The 14643-nt window shown below is 54.7% G+C and overlaps 5 protein-coding genes across 5 annotated transcripts; 2 read left to right on the forward strand and 3 right to left on the reverse strand.

Moving 5' to 3' along the window:
* Positions 1–496: 496 nt before the first annotated feature.
* On the reverse strand, positions 497–4936 carry EV422DRAFT_278156 (uncharacterized protein). Its single transcript, XM_053065937.1, has 2 exons — positions 937–4936; positions 497–857 (listed from the first exon to the last, which is right to left on the reverse strand). Exons 1-2 carry the CDS (start codon positions 4747–4749, stop codon positions 615–617), a joined length of 4056 nt encoding a protein of 1351 aa, XP_052921737.1. The 5' UTR covers positions 4750–4936; the 3' UTR covers positions 497–614.
* EV422DRAFT_544709 (S1/P1 nuclease) lies at positions 4811–6720 on the reverse strand. The gene is made up of 4 exons (XM_053071415.1): positions 6324–6720; positions 6146–6265; positions 5750–6075; positions 4811–5686 (listed from the first exon to the last, which is right to left on the reverse strand). The coding sequence occupies exons 1-4, from the start codon at positions 6412–6414 to the stop codon at positions 5216–5218; spliced, it is 1008 nt and encodes a 335-aa protein (XP_052921738.1). The 5' UTR covers positions 6415–6720; the 3' UTR covers positions 4811–5215.
* A 1816-nt stretch (positions 6721–8536) lies between these two features.
* Positions 8537–9734, forward strand: EV422DRAFT_581280 (uncharacterized protein; the record flags this gene model as incomplete). Its single annotated transcript, XM_053073368.1, has 2 exons — positions 8537–8574; positions 8675–9734. 2 exons carry the CDS (start codon positions 8537–8539, stop codon positions 9732–9734), a joined length of 1098 nt encoding a protein of 365 aa, XP_052921739.1.
* A 2605-nt stretch (positions 9735–12339) lies between these two features.
* On the forward strand, positions 12340–12843 carry EV422DRAFT_571524 (uncharacterized protein; the record flags this gene model as incomplete). Its single annotated transcript, XM_053073000.1, has 3 exons — positions 12340–12480; positions 12645–12662; positions 12739–12843. 3 exons carry the CDS (start codon positions 12340–12342, stop codon positions 12841–12843), a joined length of 264 nt encoding a protein of 87 aa, XP_052921740.1.
* Positions 12844–13251: 408 nt separating this feature from the next.
* EV422DRAFT_544725 (uncharacterized protein) lies at positions 13252–14404 on the reverse strand. The gene is given in 3 exon segments (XM_053071416.1): positions 13252–13830; positions 13904–14016; positions 14035–14404. 3 exon segments carry the CDS (start codon positions 14305–14307, stop codon positions 13371–13373), a joined length of 846 nt encoding a protein of 281 aa, XP_052921741.1. The 5' UTR covers positions 14308–14404; the 3' UTR covers positions 13252–13370.
* Positions 14405–14643: the final 239 nt, after the last annotated feature.

Genomic DNA, 14643 nt, shown 5'->3' on the forward strand with positions numbered 1-14643 from the left:
GGCGGCTCTTCCGAGCACACACCTGTGCGCCGAGCTGGCGACGCATCCCAGACCCCACTTCTGGACTCACTATCCCCTCAGATGACACCATCAGCTTCGGGCGTCGGCCTGTCTGGCATGAAAGATGCCACCGTGCAGTTTGCGCCCACAGTGAACACCTCGAAATCCGACTTCAGGAGGGAGAAGGAAGATCTCCGACGGCGAGCGGTGACGGAAAACCTGCTTGGCGTAGACGTAGGCAATCGGCTAGACGACGCGTTGCTGGGTGGGAGGATCGAGGAGGATTTACTGGACGAGGATGTGGAGGATGGCATGTCAATGACGTTGCAGGCGTTGGCGTTGGAGATGTCTGGCTCGTTTACCAAAAATGCAAAATAGAAGCTTTCCCATCCATGTGTGATGTAGTTCATTTGAGGGACCTATTCATTGAATGAGAAGGTCTCTAGTGGCTACCAATGTTGCGACCAAAATTGAGATTCAAACAAGGTTCGATAGAGTTATGATACAACAAGGATCGGGTAAAATATGTCATCAAAATCCCAAAAACTGTACAGGGAAGGTGCTGCATGTCCAGCGCAGGATGGCAACCATGTCCATCAAACGAGTTCCCACAATCAAACCCTCGTAGGCGTTGATGCGCTTTTCGTCGTCCGTAGTTCGTCACCGACAACACTTTTCAACGCGCTAATCCATTGGAACATGCTGGGATCACTGCCCGTATAAAAGAGGACGGTCCGTCGCGCGCCCGGTCCGGGAAACAGGCGGAGAACGTGTTTTCGCTTTTTGTAGTGGGCGGGTCCGACGCAGTTGCCTTGTCGGAGGAGTGGGATCGTCTCTGTGAGGGATAGATGTGGTGGCTACGAGAACGCGAAATGTCAGAACAGCGGACGCATTCCATGGGACCAAAATATAGCCCAGTGTGGGACGAAAGCTCACCTCCTGCTCGGCAGACTTCCCAAACAACGACTTGGACCCTCTCGCAGAACCCGTCGATCCCATCCGACTTCTCGCATTCCCACTCCCCTGTGATCCAACCGTCGATCCGCTGAATCCGGACATGGCATGCCACAGCCGTCGTTTCTGGCCCAGCGCCTTTCCCGCTGGCCCAGACGTGCTTGGCCGCTCCCCCTCGGCGGGGCATGGGCTGCCCGTGGATGATAGACCTTGTGCGGGAGATGATGGGCGTCCTGACCCCGTTGACAACTCGCTTCGGACAGGTGTACCGGGACTGCCGCCGTCGAGCATATCGGTGCGTTCCTGGGAAGAGCTGTTGCCGTTCAGCGGACTGCCCGCGCGGAGGGTGGGAGGTGTCAGACCAAAAGTCGGGATGTTGCTCGGGTAGTCCGTCGGGGACGTTGGAGTTTTCGGTGCCAAGTCGCGCGGAGAGCTTTTCCCGCTATCAGCCTTATTCTGCTGATAGATCTCCAACCGCGGCGGGTTGCCGTACAAGGCAACCCATGCACGTGCCCATTTCCGTCCCGGGACTTTCTTCCCGATATCCGTGAGCTCTTCCTTCTTATCTAGATACCCTTGCAAGATGGGTTCCGGGAGGGTATTGCTGCGGATGGACCCTGAGAACGACGATCCACTCCGGCCTTCGAGGATCGGGGGCTTATCCCGCGCATCCACCATCGGAGATTGGCTTACGTTCAGACTCCCGCTCGACGACGCTGGCGATGCCACGCTACTCGGCGACGAGTTGATGCGTTTGATCTGCAACGGCATGGGTTGGTTGTGCGGTTGTACGTGATTCGCGTTTATGTGCGGATGTTGATCAATGACCGCCTGTGATGCTTTCGGTGCCAGGAAATTGAAATCGTAACCCCCGTCGGTGTTGGGGGTCATGCAGTCGATGTCGCAGGTTTTGAACGTGAAGTCTTCGAAACTGGCGGATGTGTTTTCGGCTCGATCGCCGTCGCCGAATGGTAGCATGGTGACGCTCAGATCTGGATCCCCAAAGTCATGTGAGCCTGGTGCGATGTATCCGACGGGCTGGTCCAGCGCAACGAGATGTAGGCCTTGATTCTCGACGGGGGTGACGAGTTCATTTAGGTCCGTTGTTGAAACCAAGTCACCGGCTGCCAGTTGCGGCTGTTGCAGCGACCGACTGGATCGCCGGACACCGGACGAAGCGTTGGATGTTGTTGATGCGCTCACGTATCGTGCGGAACTCGTCAGTCGTCTTCCACGACTATTAATCTCAATGCTAGCAGAATGCGAAGTCGACGGGCTGCTGATATCCGATTCCCGGCTATCATTCATCAACTCAATATCCTCCTCATTCTCATCCACCCAACCTTTCGACACCAAGAAATCCGATATCGAGCCCATGGACAGTCGCGACTGCCTATGCGTCATAGGTGTCGAAGCCGGCGGTGAGCCGTGGTACGTGACGGCAGCGGATCCAGATTTGCTTCTCCTATGCCCGCGCGCTTTTCGTTTCGCGGCCGCCGCGGCGCTCATCTTGTTGGCGGCCAGCGGCTTAGTGTCGCGTGTGGATCGAGCGGGCGGTGTCGCCGGCGTCCTGCTGGGAGCCGGCGTCCCTAGTGGAGATTGTTTCCGGTCGCTTGTTTCGCTTCCTGATCGTTTCCCACCTAGGTTGGAATGGTTTTGGACACTGCCATGCCGTTCGATCGTGCGGTTGCTTCCCGTCCTGATACTACTGCCGTCTGTCACCATGGTATCCGAGAACGCGGTGCTCCCGTCGTCGGACGCACCATCCCCGATGTGCAGCTCCAAAAGGCCCGCATTGCTAGCCGGCTCACATCGAATGCTCGCGCTATTTCCTCGTATCCTATTCCGTATCACTTTGATCGTACCGGACTTGCCGCTACCGGTGGTGTCCCCTGTCCCGACAGTGTCGACCCCACCACCCTTCGAGCTCGACGGCGTGATCTTCGGCTCGACAATTTTGCTGCGTAGGTACTGGTCCTCCTCGATCTTGTTGACGTCCTGAGACAATTGGAAAGAACTAAAAGCATCCTGGATCCCTTGGACTACTTCAAGCTGTGGGTATACGCTGTTTTGCTGGTATCGGGATATATCATCCAATAGAGCATCCATCTGCGCTTGTCTTTCCACAAGTTGCTGGGCGCGATTGGGGTCATCCTTTTCTTTCTTGATGCACTCATTCAGAAACGTCAGATCTCCTAACCATACGCCCAGATACGGTACGCAGGGCGGCTTTGTCTCAGTCAACCGCCGTCGGTACGCATCACTGTTGCTCAATGGCGACATGAGGTCACACATCTTGTCAAACACCGCCTTCTCTCGCCGCCCAACCATCGCCCACGTCCGCTCTAGTCTGTGAACGGCCGTGGATTGCAGGCCAGCAGTGATGCTGCGAAGACCGTTGAAATTGTTGAGGTCCATACAGTACTTTGCAACCCCAATAAAGTGGCAAACGAGCTGAAAGCGTCTTTTGACCTTCTCCGCCAGCACAATCTGCTCCGCCACCCACAATGCAACTTGATTGAAATGCTGTGTCGCTGCGACAATCTGTGGGGCGCGCTGCTGCTTGTCCTGCCCAGTCCACGCAATTGACGCCAGCTCTGCACGCGGAATTTCCCGAAACACCTTACTATCCATCAACGCCAGCTGCCTAGCCACTTCTTTCGGTGGTACATCCAGTATATCCACGACTTCACCTTCGTATTTTGATCCCGATGGCGTTTTCATGTGTTTGATGGCTTTATCCTTGATTAACGTCCCCGTTGATGCTAGGCTGGCTGGAATCTTTGACACTCCCGTCAGATTCCGCAGGGACGTACGAGCCCCCTCATCCTGCGTTCGCTTCTTCGTGGACTCATGATTCTTCGCTCGAACGCTGCCAGCGCTGCTGGTATGCCGCCTTACATTATCATCCCCTTGGAACAGATCCTCACTACTGCGGACAATCGAGCTATCCGCCGATGCCCGTCGTGGCACCGCGATGCCTGCCAGTTCCGCTTCCGCCTGGCTGAACGACTGGGTATGTGCCAGAGAAGGACTCGATGCCCTCCTTGCAAGATTGGAGTACAAGGACGACATAGATGCATGAGACCTCCAAGATGGAGGGGGTGAGTTTCGGCCCTTTGATGTTGGCTGAGGACTCGCAGCAGTCCGAACAATGTAAGGCGTTTCGGGAACATGGGATGGGTTAGGAGGTAGCGGACTAGCGTTCCCGCTTTTCAGTCCTTTTCCAGTGACCAGATATCCCATTTTCTTCTTCCCCGAAACACGTTCGTTCATCTCCGACGCCGGGGTGCGCTCCTCGCGCTGGTGGTTCCCTAACGCCAACAACACCCGTTCCCGCGGTGACATGGTTTCCCCATTTGTGCTTCCGCTCGTCACAGGCGATGCCGAAGCCGAGCTATCCGTTGTTGAGTAGAACCGCGGCGATACGGCACTAGGCGACCCCAACACAGCTGTTTTATACGCGTCGAAAGGCGGTAAAGACGGCCCTGTCCAGGCACGGGTGCGCGAGGCACCCGCGAGCCCCGGTCTCGTTCGCAGCAGAATCTCATCGTCGCCAGCGACTTTCAACTCGCTCCTAGGCGTTCGATATGCCGTTTCGGGTTGCCGTGGACTTACGCCGGGGGTCCGAGGCGAGAGCTGAGGAGTTGCATTCACAGGTCGTGCAAGGGGGGAATTGCCGGGTGGATTGAAGTTAGCGGGCTGTTGCGGTGGGACACCTTCTGCTGGAACCAGCCCAGTAGGCTGTTGTGGCGTAGGAACCGGGGGCTGAATGGGTGGTCGTTTTACGTCCATTGCGGGGTAGTCTGGGTAGTCTAAGAGCCCATTTCCACTTTGAAGTTTGAGACTTGCAGCCAACGCGTTTCTTCCCGTTTGACTGTTTTTGGCCGGCGGAATCCGTTCCAGACTCGCATCCACACCGCAAAACGTGCGGCGGTGAGGACCGCAGGGAAATGGTATAAAACGCGAGGTGGGGCGAGGTTGCCCACCGTCCTTTCAATCAACCATGCCCTCTAGATTTATTTTAAAGTCTCAAGATCCAACTTCCAAGTGCCAGGATAAAGTTCATCCACATAGGATTGCCAAACACAAGGAGGAGAAAGAATAGGAGGGATGCGAACCATCAGGCGAGGGTGTCCGGAGGAAAAGGGCTATGGGGTATCCAAAACTCTATGCTGTTCGACCAGAAGAGTCACAAATAGCGAGTGGGGGAAGATACGATGACCAGAAGAAGGAATGAAACGAGTACCGCTCTAGGTGATCACTGCTGTTTGATCAAACGCCCTGGCGAAACCCTTCCCTGCGTGATACGTGACACAAATTCGCCTACGCCTGCTTCCTCGACGGCAGCACCAGGTACGGAAGCGCTAGCGGCGATGGCATTGAGAACCTGAGCCATTCTGCGGCCTGCATGGACGACGCGTTCTTCAGCCTGCACAATGACCGCATCAAAATAGGCGCCGGCGAGATCATCCTCTCTGAGAATCTCGCCATTCTTGTCAGCAGCTCTCTCCGCTGCATCAAGGTGCACAAAGTCCGAGCGTTCGTGGTGAGGGAGCGCCGGGTAGACAAGTTTGCAGACGAGAGCGGCCGACTCGGTTGCCCAAAGCGCAGGGCAAGCGAAATATTGGGATTCGAGGAACGGATCGCATGTTGCGGGCATGCTTGGATAGGTGCTGAGTAGGTAGTCCGCGTATGAGGTGCGACTGTGATTGAGACGTTTCTCGCGGAGCTACAGAATCAAAAAGTAAGGCTCAAGGTGAAGTGATCTCCCAAATCCCAAGCGATCACAGACCTCCAGAAGTCCATAGTCCCAGACTTCATGGAAGGACATTCCAGATCGACCATTGAACCGCACAGTTTCGGTCGTGCCGCCTCTACCTCGCGAGCTGACATGCAAAGGCTGGTGCACATCGCCAATGTAATGGATCAAAAACTTGATGGCTTCGGAGCGATCTTCCAGAGTTGGGCCGACATGCGTGATCCGGGTATAGTTTTGAATGGCGCTCAGGATGCATGTGCACGGCGACGATGGCGACGGTGCAGGGAAGTTAGCGGTGCAACTGTCTCCGGTCGGCGGATTGACGTAATGATACTTGGACGCCCACGGGAGATGAATCTCTGCGTAAGGGAATGCCAATGGTTGAAGATGGTAATCCAAGGCAGGTCATGAACCACTCCTAGGTCATACCATCCGCCCAAAGACTGGCTCTCGCCAAGCTTCCGTCATAGTCGGGCAACAAGAAGCGAACCCATGCTTCGGCCTCGCTGGTGAGCAGCTTCTGTGCGATTTGACCCGTCAGCCAGTGCCCTAGATCAAAGTAGATTAGGCTGGAGTCGGGTCATTCCATTCCGGGGGCTGAGCTCACCAATTCGTCCATATCCTTCCACGGGTGCGACAACGACAGCAAGACCGCAGAGGATGCCTCCCAGGCGCACGGAGGCGTGCATCCAATGCATTGGATCGCTCCAACGTGGCCACAACGGCAGATAGTAAGTACGGGGTGGTCGACTTGTCTGCGGATACTAAGAAGAAAGAGAGATCGTTCCGCGAAGATGGGATGTTCTGACGGCGGGAGTGGCTAAGACCGACGAGGCTGGACACAGGAGGAGAGAGGACTGCCTGCCATACGCAGCTGGACTTTATATACTCGGCTTTCGGGGAGTGCCGGTGGGGTAAGGGTCCTCCTCAATAAGATGCGTTGATTATTGCACTTGCCAAATATTAGCGCTCAGCAGGGTGTCATCGGACGTGCGTGTTTGGGGAAGTGTTTGTTGGAACAAGGGACTTCACATCCGTCCAAAAGCCGTAATAACCTGAGGAGATCTGCGATAAGATCCACATAGCAATAATAAGCGACCCCCCATAATATCTCGCACATGTCGGCACAACTGCGCACACGTGACCGGAAATGGATGCTGACTAAACCTAAGCCCCGCGACGCGTCGACATGGGACAATTCAATGGTTTGCCAAGGGAAGTCGGCACAGATGGCGAGCTCGGTCCACTTGACTGTTGCTATCGCCACATTGGAAATTGCGGCAGCAACTACGCTGTTTTGTCCCTCATAAGCTACATCTTTCTACGTCTGCTGGACGTATCCTCGCAGACCTGCCATCTCTTGCAGCAGCTCGTAGCAGGCCATAAGGTAGTCGGTGGCTTGGCTACGAAAGTGAACATCAAGTCAAGTTAGTCAAACACTCATCATTCTTCCAGGAAAACGTCAAGTATGCCCCTTCTTGGTCTTGAATAATGCGGTAACTCTGCAGATCTTCCAGGTTTGGGGTCGTGACGGGCTCGCTCTTCTTGCCCTTCTTGCTCTTGGCATTCTTTTTACCCCGCTTGCCCTTTGCCCGCTTCGGCTGCCTACGCGGCCTAACTCGCTGAGCGGTCTCCTGGCTTTCCACATCATCTTCCTCAAGTTCCTCCGACATTGCAGCAAGGAGTACTTGTTCGAAAATGTGGCTTGGTCGCCGGCATCTTCGTCGTCCTCGTCCTCAAGTTCGCTGGAACTGCTCTCCTGCCTCCCGCTACGGGTCGCCCCCAAGGACTTTAAACGCCTTGGTCAGGGCCGCAATGTAATGCTTGTGGCGAATCCTGCTCCCTTCCATGTCTGAATCCGAACTCGATTCGACATTTTTTCATAGGCCTCGCTCGTCCTTTTGTCGGGATGATGGACGTTTTGTCGTGAATGAACTCGACGAACGTTCGATGATGGCGCAGGCGGACAGAACGATGTGATGCATGTTTCGGAGGGATGGAGAACTCCCTCAATTTTATACCTCTTCATGGGGCGTCCAAGGAACCAGGCCTCCGCTCTTCCGCAAGACATCAAGGCTGCAATGGCTGCATCAACCGTCGTCCAGCCGTGTTCAAGATGAGTGTTTCGGTTCACCAAGCACAGGAACCGGATCTTTGAAATGTCCCATTAGCGTAACACGTAGACTGGTCAACAGCACAAGAGCTCAAAGGAAGATGCCCTTCACGCGCGCAACTCGAAACTCCGACGAGTCGCCGAGCCACGTCTTAATCCGCCAGAACGAGGCGGTCTTTTGAGTCCGTGCATGACGCAATCAACCACGTCGCTACATATGGACAACACCCTCTCCTCTCCTCTCCTTCGTCATCAAGACCTTCCTTCATCCAGAGGGAGGGAGGTCGTACGGAGTCCGGTGCAGATGAGGCTCTCGATCGGGCTCTCAGATCTCACGCAGACGGGCTGCCGGTTTAATATATTTTACCTTACTTCTCAAGGTAAGGGTACTTAATACCACTCAGTGCGGCAGAATCTCGCGGCGACTGCGCACACCGGTCTCCTGGATATAATACATGAGATTCTCCCACTTTATATAATGGGAGTTTCATGCTGTCAATCGCCACGACGCCGATCCTGTCAGTCCGAATCGGAGGGAGCGACACGGGCGCGAGGCTTGTCCAAGAGCGAGCGAGTCCTTGGCAGAAGTCTCTCCGCACAAAACGAAAGCGCTTGCACCGACATTCCCCTTCAAGTCCACTTCGACCATCTGCATCACTGCTGCTCAGAATTTGACTGCTATAGACGAACGGAAATGAGCTATCACCATGGAAGCCATAGCGGCTTCGGGGCCCCCAGCGACAGGGTATGTAGATTGACCGCACCCATAGTGGCGCGCAGCATTCTTGGAAACCTCATGCTCAGCGCTCTGAAATTCTCATTCGCCCATCTACTTAGGTTGACAGCGAAAGCACTCTGGGAGGTTACCCTGCTGCCACACACCTGCATGCAAATGACACCCAGTACCCATCGTATGGACGGAGCGGCCACCAGGATGCCTACCGACATGGCGAAGAACAACACGAAGAGTACGCCACCAGTGACAGGTCTACGCCACCGAGGGCACACTTCAAAGCCGGTCAGGCCCCAACAGAAGCGTATAAACTCCTCGACGACGAGCACAGCCGACGAGGCAGTTTCTCTCCACCGTACGATCGCCGAAAGCGGCGGGGTTGCTGTGGGAGGGTGTTTTGCAGCCCCATTTGTTGGGTGGTGACGTTCGTGCTGTTGGCGGGCTTGGGAGTCACTTTGTTCTTTGTGTTCCCACGTATACCCGACGTGGCCATTTCGGACCCCTTCGTTCCGGCGGGAGGAGCTGCTGCAGAGGCGTTTACGAAGCAAGCGGACAAGTCGGCTGGAACCTGGACGCCTGGATTGACCAACTCTGGCAATCCCGCAGCTGCAACGCCAGCGAACCCGTTCGTGCTCGCTTTGGGACTGGGTGTCAACGTCACCGTCAATTCCGCAAACTACATCCCGTACAAAGTCAACAGCATCAACGTGGTCGGTGCCTTGAGGGACGTCAACGGTCGCGAGATCGTGATGAGCAACCAGAAGAATTCACTCAAAGTTTCCGCAGTCGTCAACGATGTGACGATCGAACCGAAAACTCAAACCCTGATTCGCATACCGGTCTCGGTAAACTACACCGTGGTCGGGCCGCTGACGGCGCAGACCCTCCTCCAAGACCCGGTCCTGGCGGTCTTGGCAAACGCATGCGGAATACCTGGACTGCAAGACAAGCAGGCCGGGGCCAAGTTCCGTCTCAAAGTCACAACCACTCTCGATCTGAAGCTCGTTTCATGGACGGGTTACAAGCCGCAGATCGACAAGGATGTGGCCTTTGATTGTCCCAGCACAATCTCAACTGCGTTGGCGGCGATCTTCAGCGGCATGGGCGGTGGGTTGGCTGCCGCGCTACTCGGGCCTGGGTTTGGTGCTGCGTTTGCACCGACGTCGGACTGATGACGCCGGACTTGTTGAGCGTATCTATTCACCTTTAGCCGATCTGTAAATCCTCATTTCTCCCCTCTTCTGTCCGGGCGTATCGCCGTCGCTCTTCCCTTGTCTATATGCTCCGTATTTCGAACTGTAAAACCTCCCAAAGAACTTTGTAAATAAGCATCACGCCACTGTTCATCAATACCAAAGCTGTCACCGCATTTTAAGCCAATCTGTTTCGCTGAGCGTTGCACCAACCCCGTTCCAATGTTTCGCTGATGATCCCTGCGAACGAGTTCATCTGCTTCTACTCACTCCTATTCATCCCACGGCCCTACGTTATACTTCTATCTGCACTTGAATCTCTGCCTTCTACCTCGTCATCACGTTCGCGCCCGTCAAAGCTGCAAGCTTTACTTTGCATCCAGCGCTTGGACGCCTTTGTTTATCGATTCCAACGTTGCCACCAGGTAGTTGACCAACGCCAAATTTTCCGCTCTCAAACCTAGGAATGAAAGGGTGTTCAGCGCATGGCGCTGCTACCAATCATAGAGCCACACGCCTACTCACCTTCAACCTCCTTCTCCAACCCGGACAATCCAGATCCAGTAAGTTCATCCCGCAGCGTTGTTGGCGGGTTGCTATTCAGCAACGACTGAGATATAATCCTCTGCAAGGGCGATGGCGCTGGCGGCTCTTCGCTGTCTGATGCACGCAGTTGCAAGAGTTCGTGCACGCTGGATGACCGCGATGGTATTTTCGGTCTTGGCGATGGGGCGCTCTGGAGGGAAGACAGAGGCGCGGTCTGAAGTGGGGGGCCCGGAGTAAGCAGAGAGCTCCAAGAGGACCAAACATGTGTCCTGTAGCAACTTACAGCACACCGACTACATATCGTCTGCACTCCATCAAGCGGCTGCGTCGCGGCTTCAAGCTCATCCCTCAGCGCATCGTTCTCTTCCTCCAGCTGCTGAATTAGGACATCTCGTGGGTCTGGAGGTTTCGTGGAATCCAGCGAGTCACTGGACTGGCCAGTGAGGAGTACGTTGCTTCGAGAGGGTCGTCTCCGTAGATCCAGTTCAGAGAGTTTCAGCTGTCGCAAGAAACAGAGCGTGTGAGAAGAGCCGAGGATGTCGCTGTGCAGGTCCCCTCTGCCACCTACCTTTTCCATCTCTGCTTCGAGCGTCCTCATGATGACCAAGTGCGATGTCTGTTCATGCTGTGCCCCGCGCTCCGCTAAGAGCAGCTTTTCCGATAGCTCATCCGCGTGCTTATCCTTTGCCTCTAACTGAGCTGAAAGGATGCATGATTAGCGACTGGGTAGCGGACCCCTCCCACAAGATCACACACCTTTCAGCTCCGCCACAACAAGATTTAATCCCTGCACTTGCTTGCTGAACGCCGCTTCAGCCTCTGCGCGTTCCTCTTTGATCTTTGCCAATGTCGCGGTCAGGCTTTCCACCTCCTTCGCTGCGGTAGACTGTCCCTTTTGCGCTAATGCAACTTGACGCGAAGCAGCTAGAAGATTCTTCTTCAACGATTCTGTCTCCTGTATATTCCCCTCAAGCTCCTCATGCAGGTCATGGTGTTTTTCCTCCAGGTCTTCATATTTCTACTTGCAGGGAGACGTCAATCCTCCGTTCCTGGTTCGCGAGTGTGTTTCATCGCGCGTCACTGCACCTTCTGCCATATCGTCGATTCCTCTGATGCGAGCAAGAGCCTGCCTTCGAGCTTCAAGACGTGGGTTCACGCATGAAACTAAAAGAAACGGGCGTGGGAAATGGCCAGGCAGCTCACCTGCCCTATCGACTTGCTTCGGTCCCGGACGCCATCTTGTGGGCGAGACAATGGCGACGACGAGACATCGTGGTCGGTAGACGGGTTAAGCGGGGATCCGTATAGGGAGGTTGGCCGCGACTTTGTTTGCCGTGATGGCGTTCTGGGCTTCTAGATTTCCAACGGTTTAGATGATGGCGAGTAACCTTCTAAGTAATGTGGCGTGAATGTAGTACCCTGAACGATGGACTCCTCGCAATCTCCTGTGAGCTTTCAGAGCTACCGTATCCCGTCAACTCAGCGTGGCTTGCCATCGTTCCTGCGTCAAGGTGGGAGGCTTTATTTGACGACGTCGCACTTTCTCAGAGCTTTTGCAACGTTGGGTGAATTTGAAGCCGCGCATGCGAAAGAAACCATTCTGTTGACCGCAACCTTCCCAGTACAGTAACGTCTCGTTTATTTCAATTCCGGTTACTTCAACTTTCGCTTATTTCAACGGTCAGAGGGTTTGGGTTAGGGTTAGGGTTAGGGTTCGGGTAACAATGACTTTGACAACACTGAGAGCACGAGGCTTGAGCACTGAAGAGTTCATTGCTCGCCAGATTCTTAGTGAGGAAGGGTTGGAGGTTATGGGGTTAGCCTAGGGAGTGCCTGTTCACCGAGCTTAGCGTACGTTTTAGTTGCGCACCTGTTTGTATACCCTTAGTATGAGGAGGATTTCAGATATTTCAACTTTCGCTTATTTCAAGGGTCAATGGTGTTGAAATAAACGAGACGTTACTGTAGTAAAGCGTCGAACGCTCGGAATTCGCGTTCCTCAAGTTTGAACATCCCAAACACCATCCCAAACAGCAAAATGCCTTCCCTCACCACCCCAACAACCACCGCCCCGTCGTCACCATCAGCAGCAGCAGACGACCTCCTCCCACCCTATTTCCCGCTCAAATTACGCAAATGCATCGACGTCGCAGACACATTCTTCGCGTGTTTCGAGAAGGTGCGTTAACCGGGGCTGTGGGGGAGAATGGGACGGAGGAGGGCAGGCGGGGAGCCAGGAGTTTTCTGTATCCCGCTGAGAACGATGGGAGGAGGGTGTGCATATGGGCCGAATGTCAGAACCTGCGTGAGTACTCATTCTTTATTTTCCGAACCCCATTACAGGAATCATTTCCCAACGGGGTACAGTATCCCTCACGTGCTCCTGTGGGTTTCGCCCATCCCCGTGATAGCATACTAACATCTTTTTGGAATGTAGGATCCGAATGTAGCCCGAGAAGCGGTTCGGAAGTGCGCGGTGCCGTTGGATGCGTACAAGGCGTGTATGGAGAAGTTTGTGGGGCCGAGGGCGGAGCGGCGGTGAGGAGGAGGGGATAGCAGAGGAATGAGCTTGACGAGGCAGGAGGGAAAAATGGTTGGGTGGACTACTTATGGGCTGAGGATGAGCGGGAGTGCACGTCGATTAGGACCGCCACGGTGAGGGAAGATACGAACGGAAGGACGAGCGGTCTTGCAGAGAGACGCAGGACACATCAGGCCGTTTTGCCGAATGGTGCGCGCAACCTCCGCTTGTGGTTTAGATCAGGACCCCATACCCGCTGCTCTCGGGGTTGCAGAATAGCGCAGATCGTTATAGCCGTCCCTGACTATAGATAGGCGCGAGAACATCCGCCCGGTGTACGAATGAGTGTGCGTATGTGGAATCACACTCAATGATGCGGCAATACTTATGAACCACTGTATGCATGCATTTATGGTAGTGTTCGTACTCAGATGAATCTATGATAAGCAAATGGTATTCGTGATTCAGACACCACAATTCGATATGCTGAGCACGTCAACACGGATTGGTTGCCCTTCATGACCAACCGACTATACAACTCCCATTGGTCATCCCTCCACCCCTCTCCTCGCGAAATGCAAAGCCCTCAGCATCCCATTTATCCCCTCATAGGTGCCACCCGTCCCTCCTATCTCAGTCGGCGGTGAATACTGCTGTTGATGGTGTGTATGTGTAGCCCCAAACGACGGCCCAGCCTCCAGATCAGCCCGCCGACGTGTCTCGTGCAGATCGTACAAATATGTGTTTATGTCAGCGTATGGGTTGGGGTGTTGTAAGTGGGGATTTATGTCATCTGGGGTTGATTGTGAGTGCCGGTTGGGTTGGTGGAGGGAGCGTGTGGAGATGCGTATGGAGCTGAGTGGGTTTTCAGATGGGATGTGATTCTGTTGTGGGGCGTGATGTGGTGGGATGTGGTATTGTTGAATGCGATGTTGTGCGATATCCGGTTGTGGGAAATCCGCCGGCGGATGGGTTGCAAATGTATCTTCAGCAGAGCGGCTTAGCAGCCTGAGGAGAATAACAGCGTGGGGACAAAGCTCTCTAGCATGGTAATGCATGTCCTCCTCCATCAAACACATACCTTTCCTTGACCACAGGCTGTCCCTCCATCGCCTCCACTCTCGCACGCTTAAGATGTTGATGCTGCCCAAAGTCCCCTTCTCCGCCTACATACCCATTCCCTTTCCACCCATTTATCCCACTTCCTCCATTCCCACTATCCATCTCCACACCCTCCCCCTCCCTAGCCTTCCTCTTCAAATTCCTCACTGCCGGCATGGCAAACTCATACCCTGGCCGCTTGTACGAGAAGGAATTATGTAATGGGAGGGGGTATACGGGGCAAGCAAGCATCGGATGATCATCTTCGTCGACGTCGGGATGCGGCCAGGGGGGCGTTGCAGTGTAGGGAGGTGGTGGAGAGGGGACTGCTGTTCCGGGGAACGTTGGGAAGGCGGTGGGGGTTTGGACGGTTGGAAATGACATGCGGGGAGTCTGATGGTTCTGGGAGAAGCCGACTAGGCGGGGTATGTATGCTATGGCCCGTTTGAGTGTCGAGAGGATTGCCTCCGCAGAGGTCTATCGGTGGAGAAAGCCGTGGGAAAATCAGCAGTTTGTGCGTGAAAATGTCCCCGCAACGACGCGTTTATCGTTGCCCGAACTCTTGACAATCTGACCGCGAGGATGAGAAGTTGAGACGGTTCTCCGTGTACTCTCCTCTCAATGCCACCTCGCGACCGCAACGGCATGGCCTGTGCCATCAGGCCCGTTTCCAGCCCTCTAGATCTAGGTACAGAGGTACACGGCATGCCAATCTCACAT

Source organism: Fimicolochytrium jonesii (assembly GCF_025526975.1).
Source record: "Fimicolochytrium jonesii strain JEL569 chromosome Unknown EV422scaffold_34, whole genome shotgun sequence".
Classification (NCBI taxonomy): domain Eukaryota; kingdom Fungi; phylum Chytridiomycota; class Chytridiomycetes; order Spizellomycetales; family Powellomycetaceae; genus Fimicolochytrium; species Fimicolochytrium jonesii.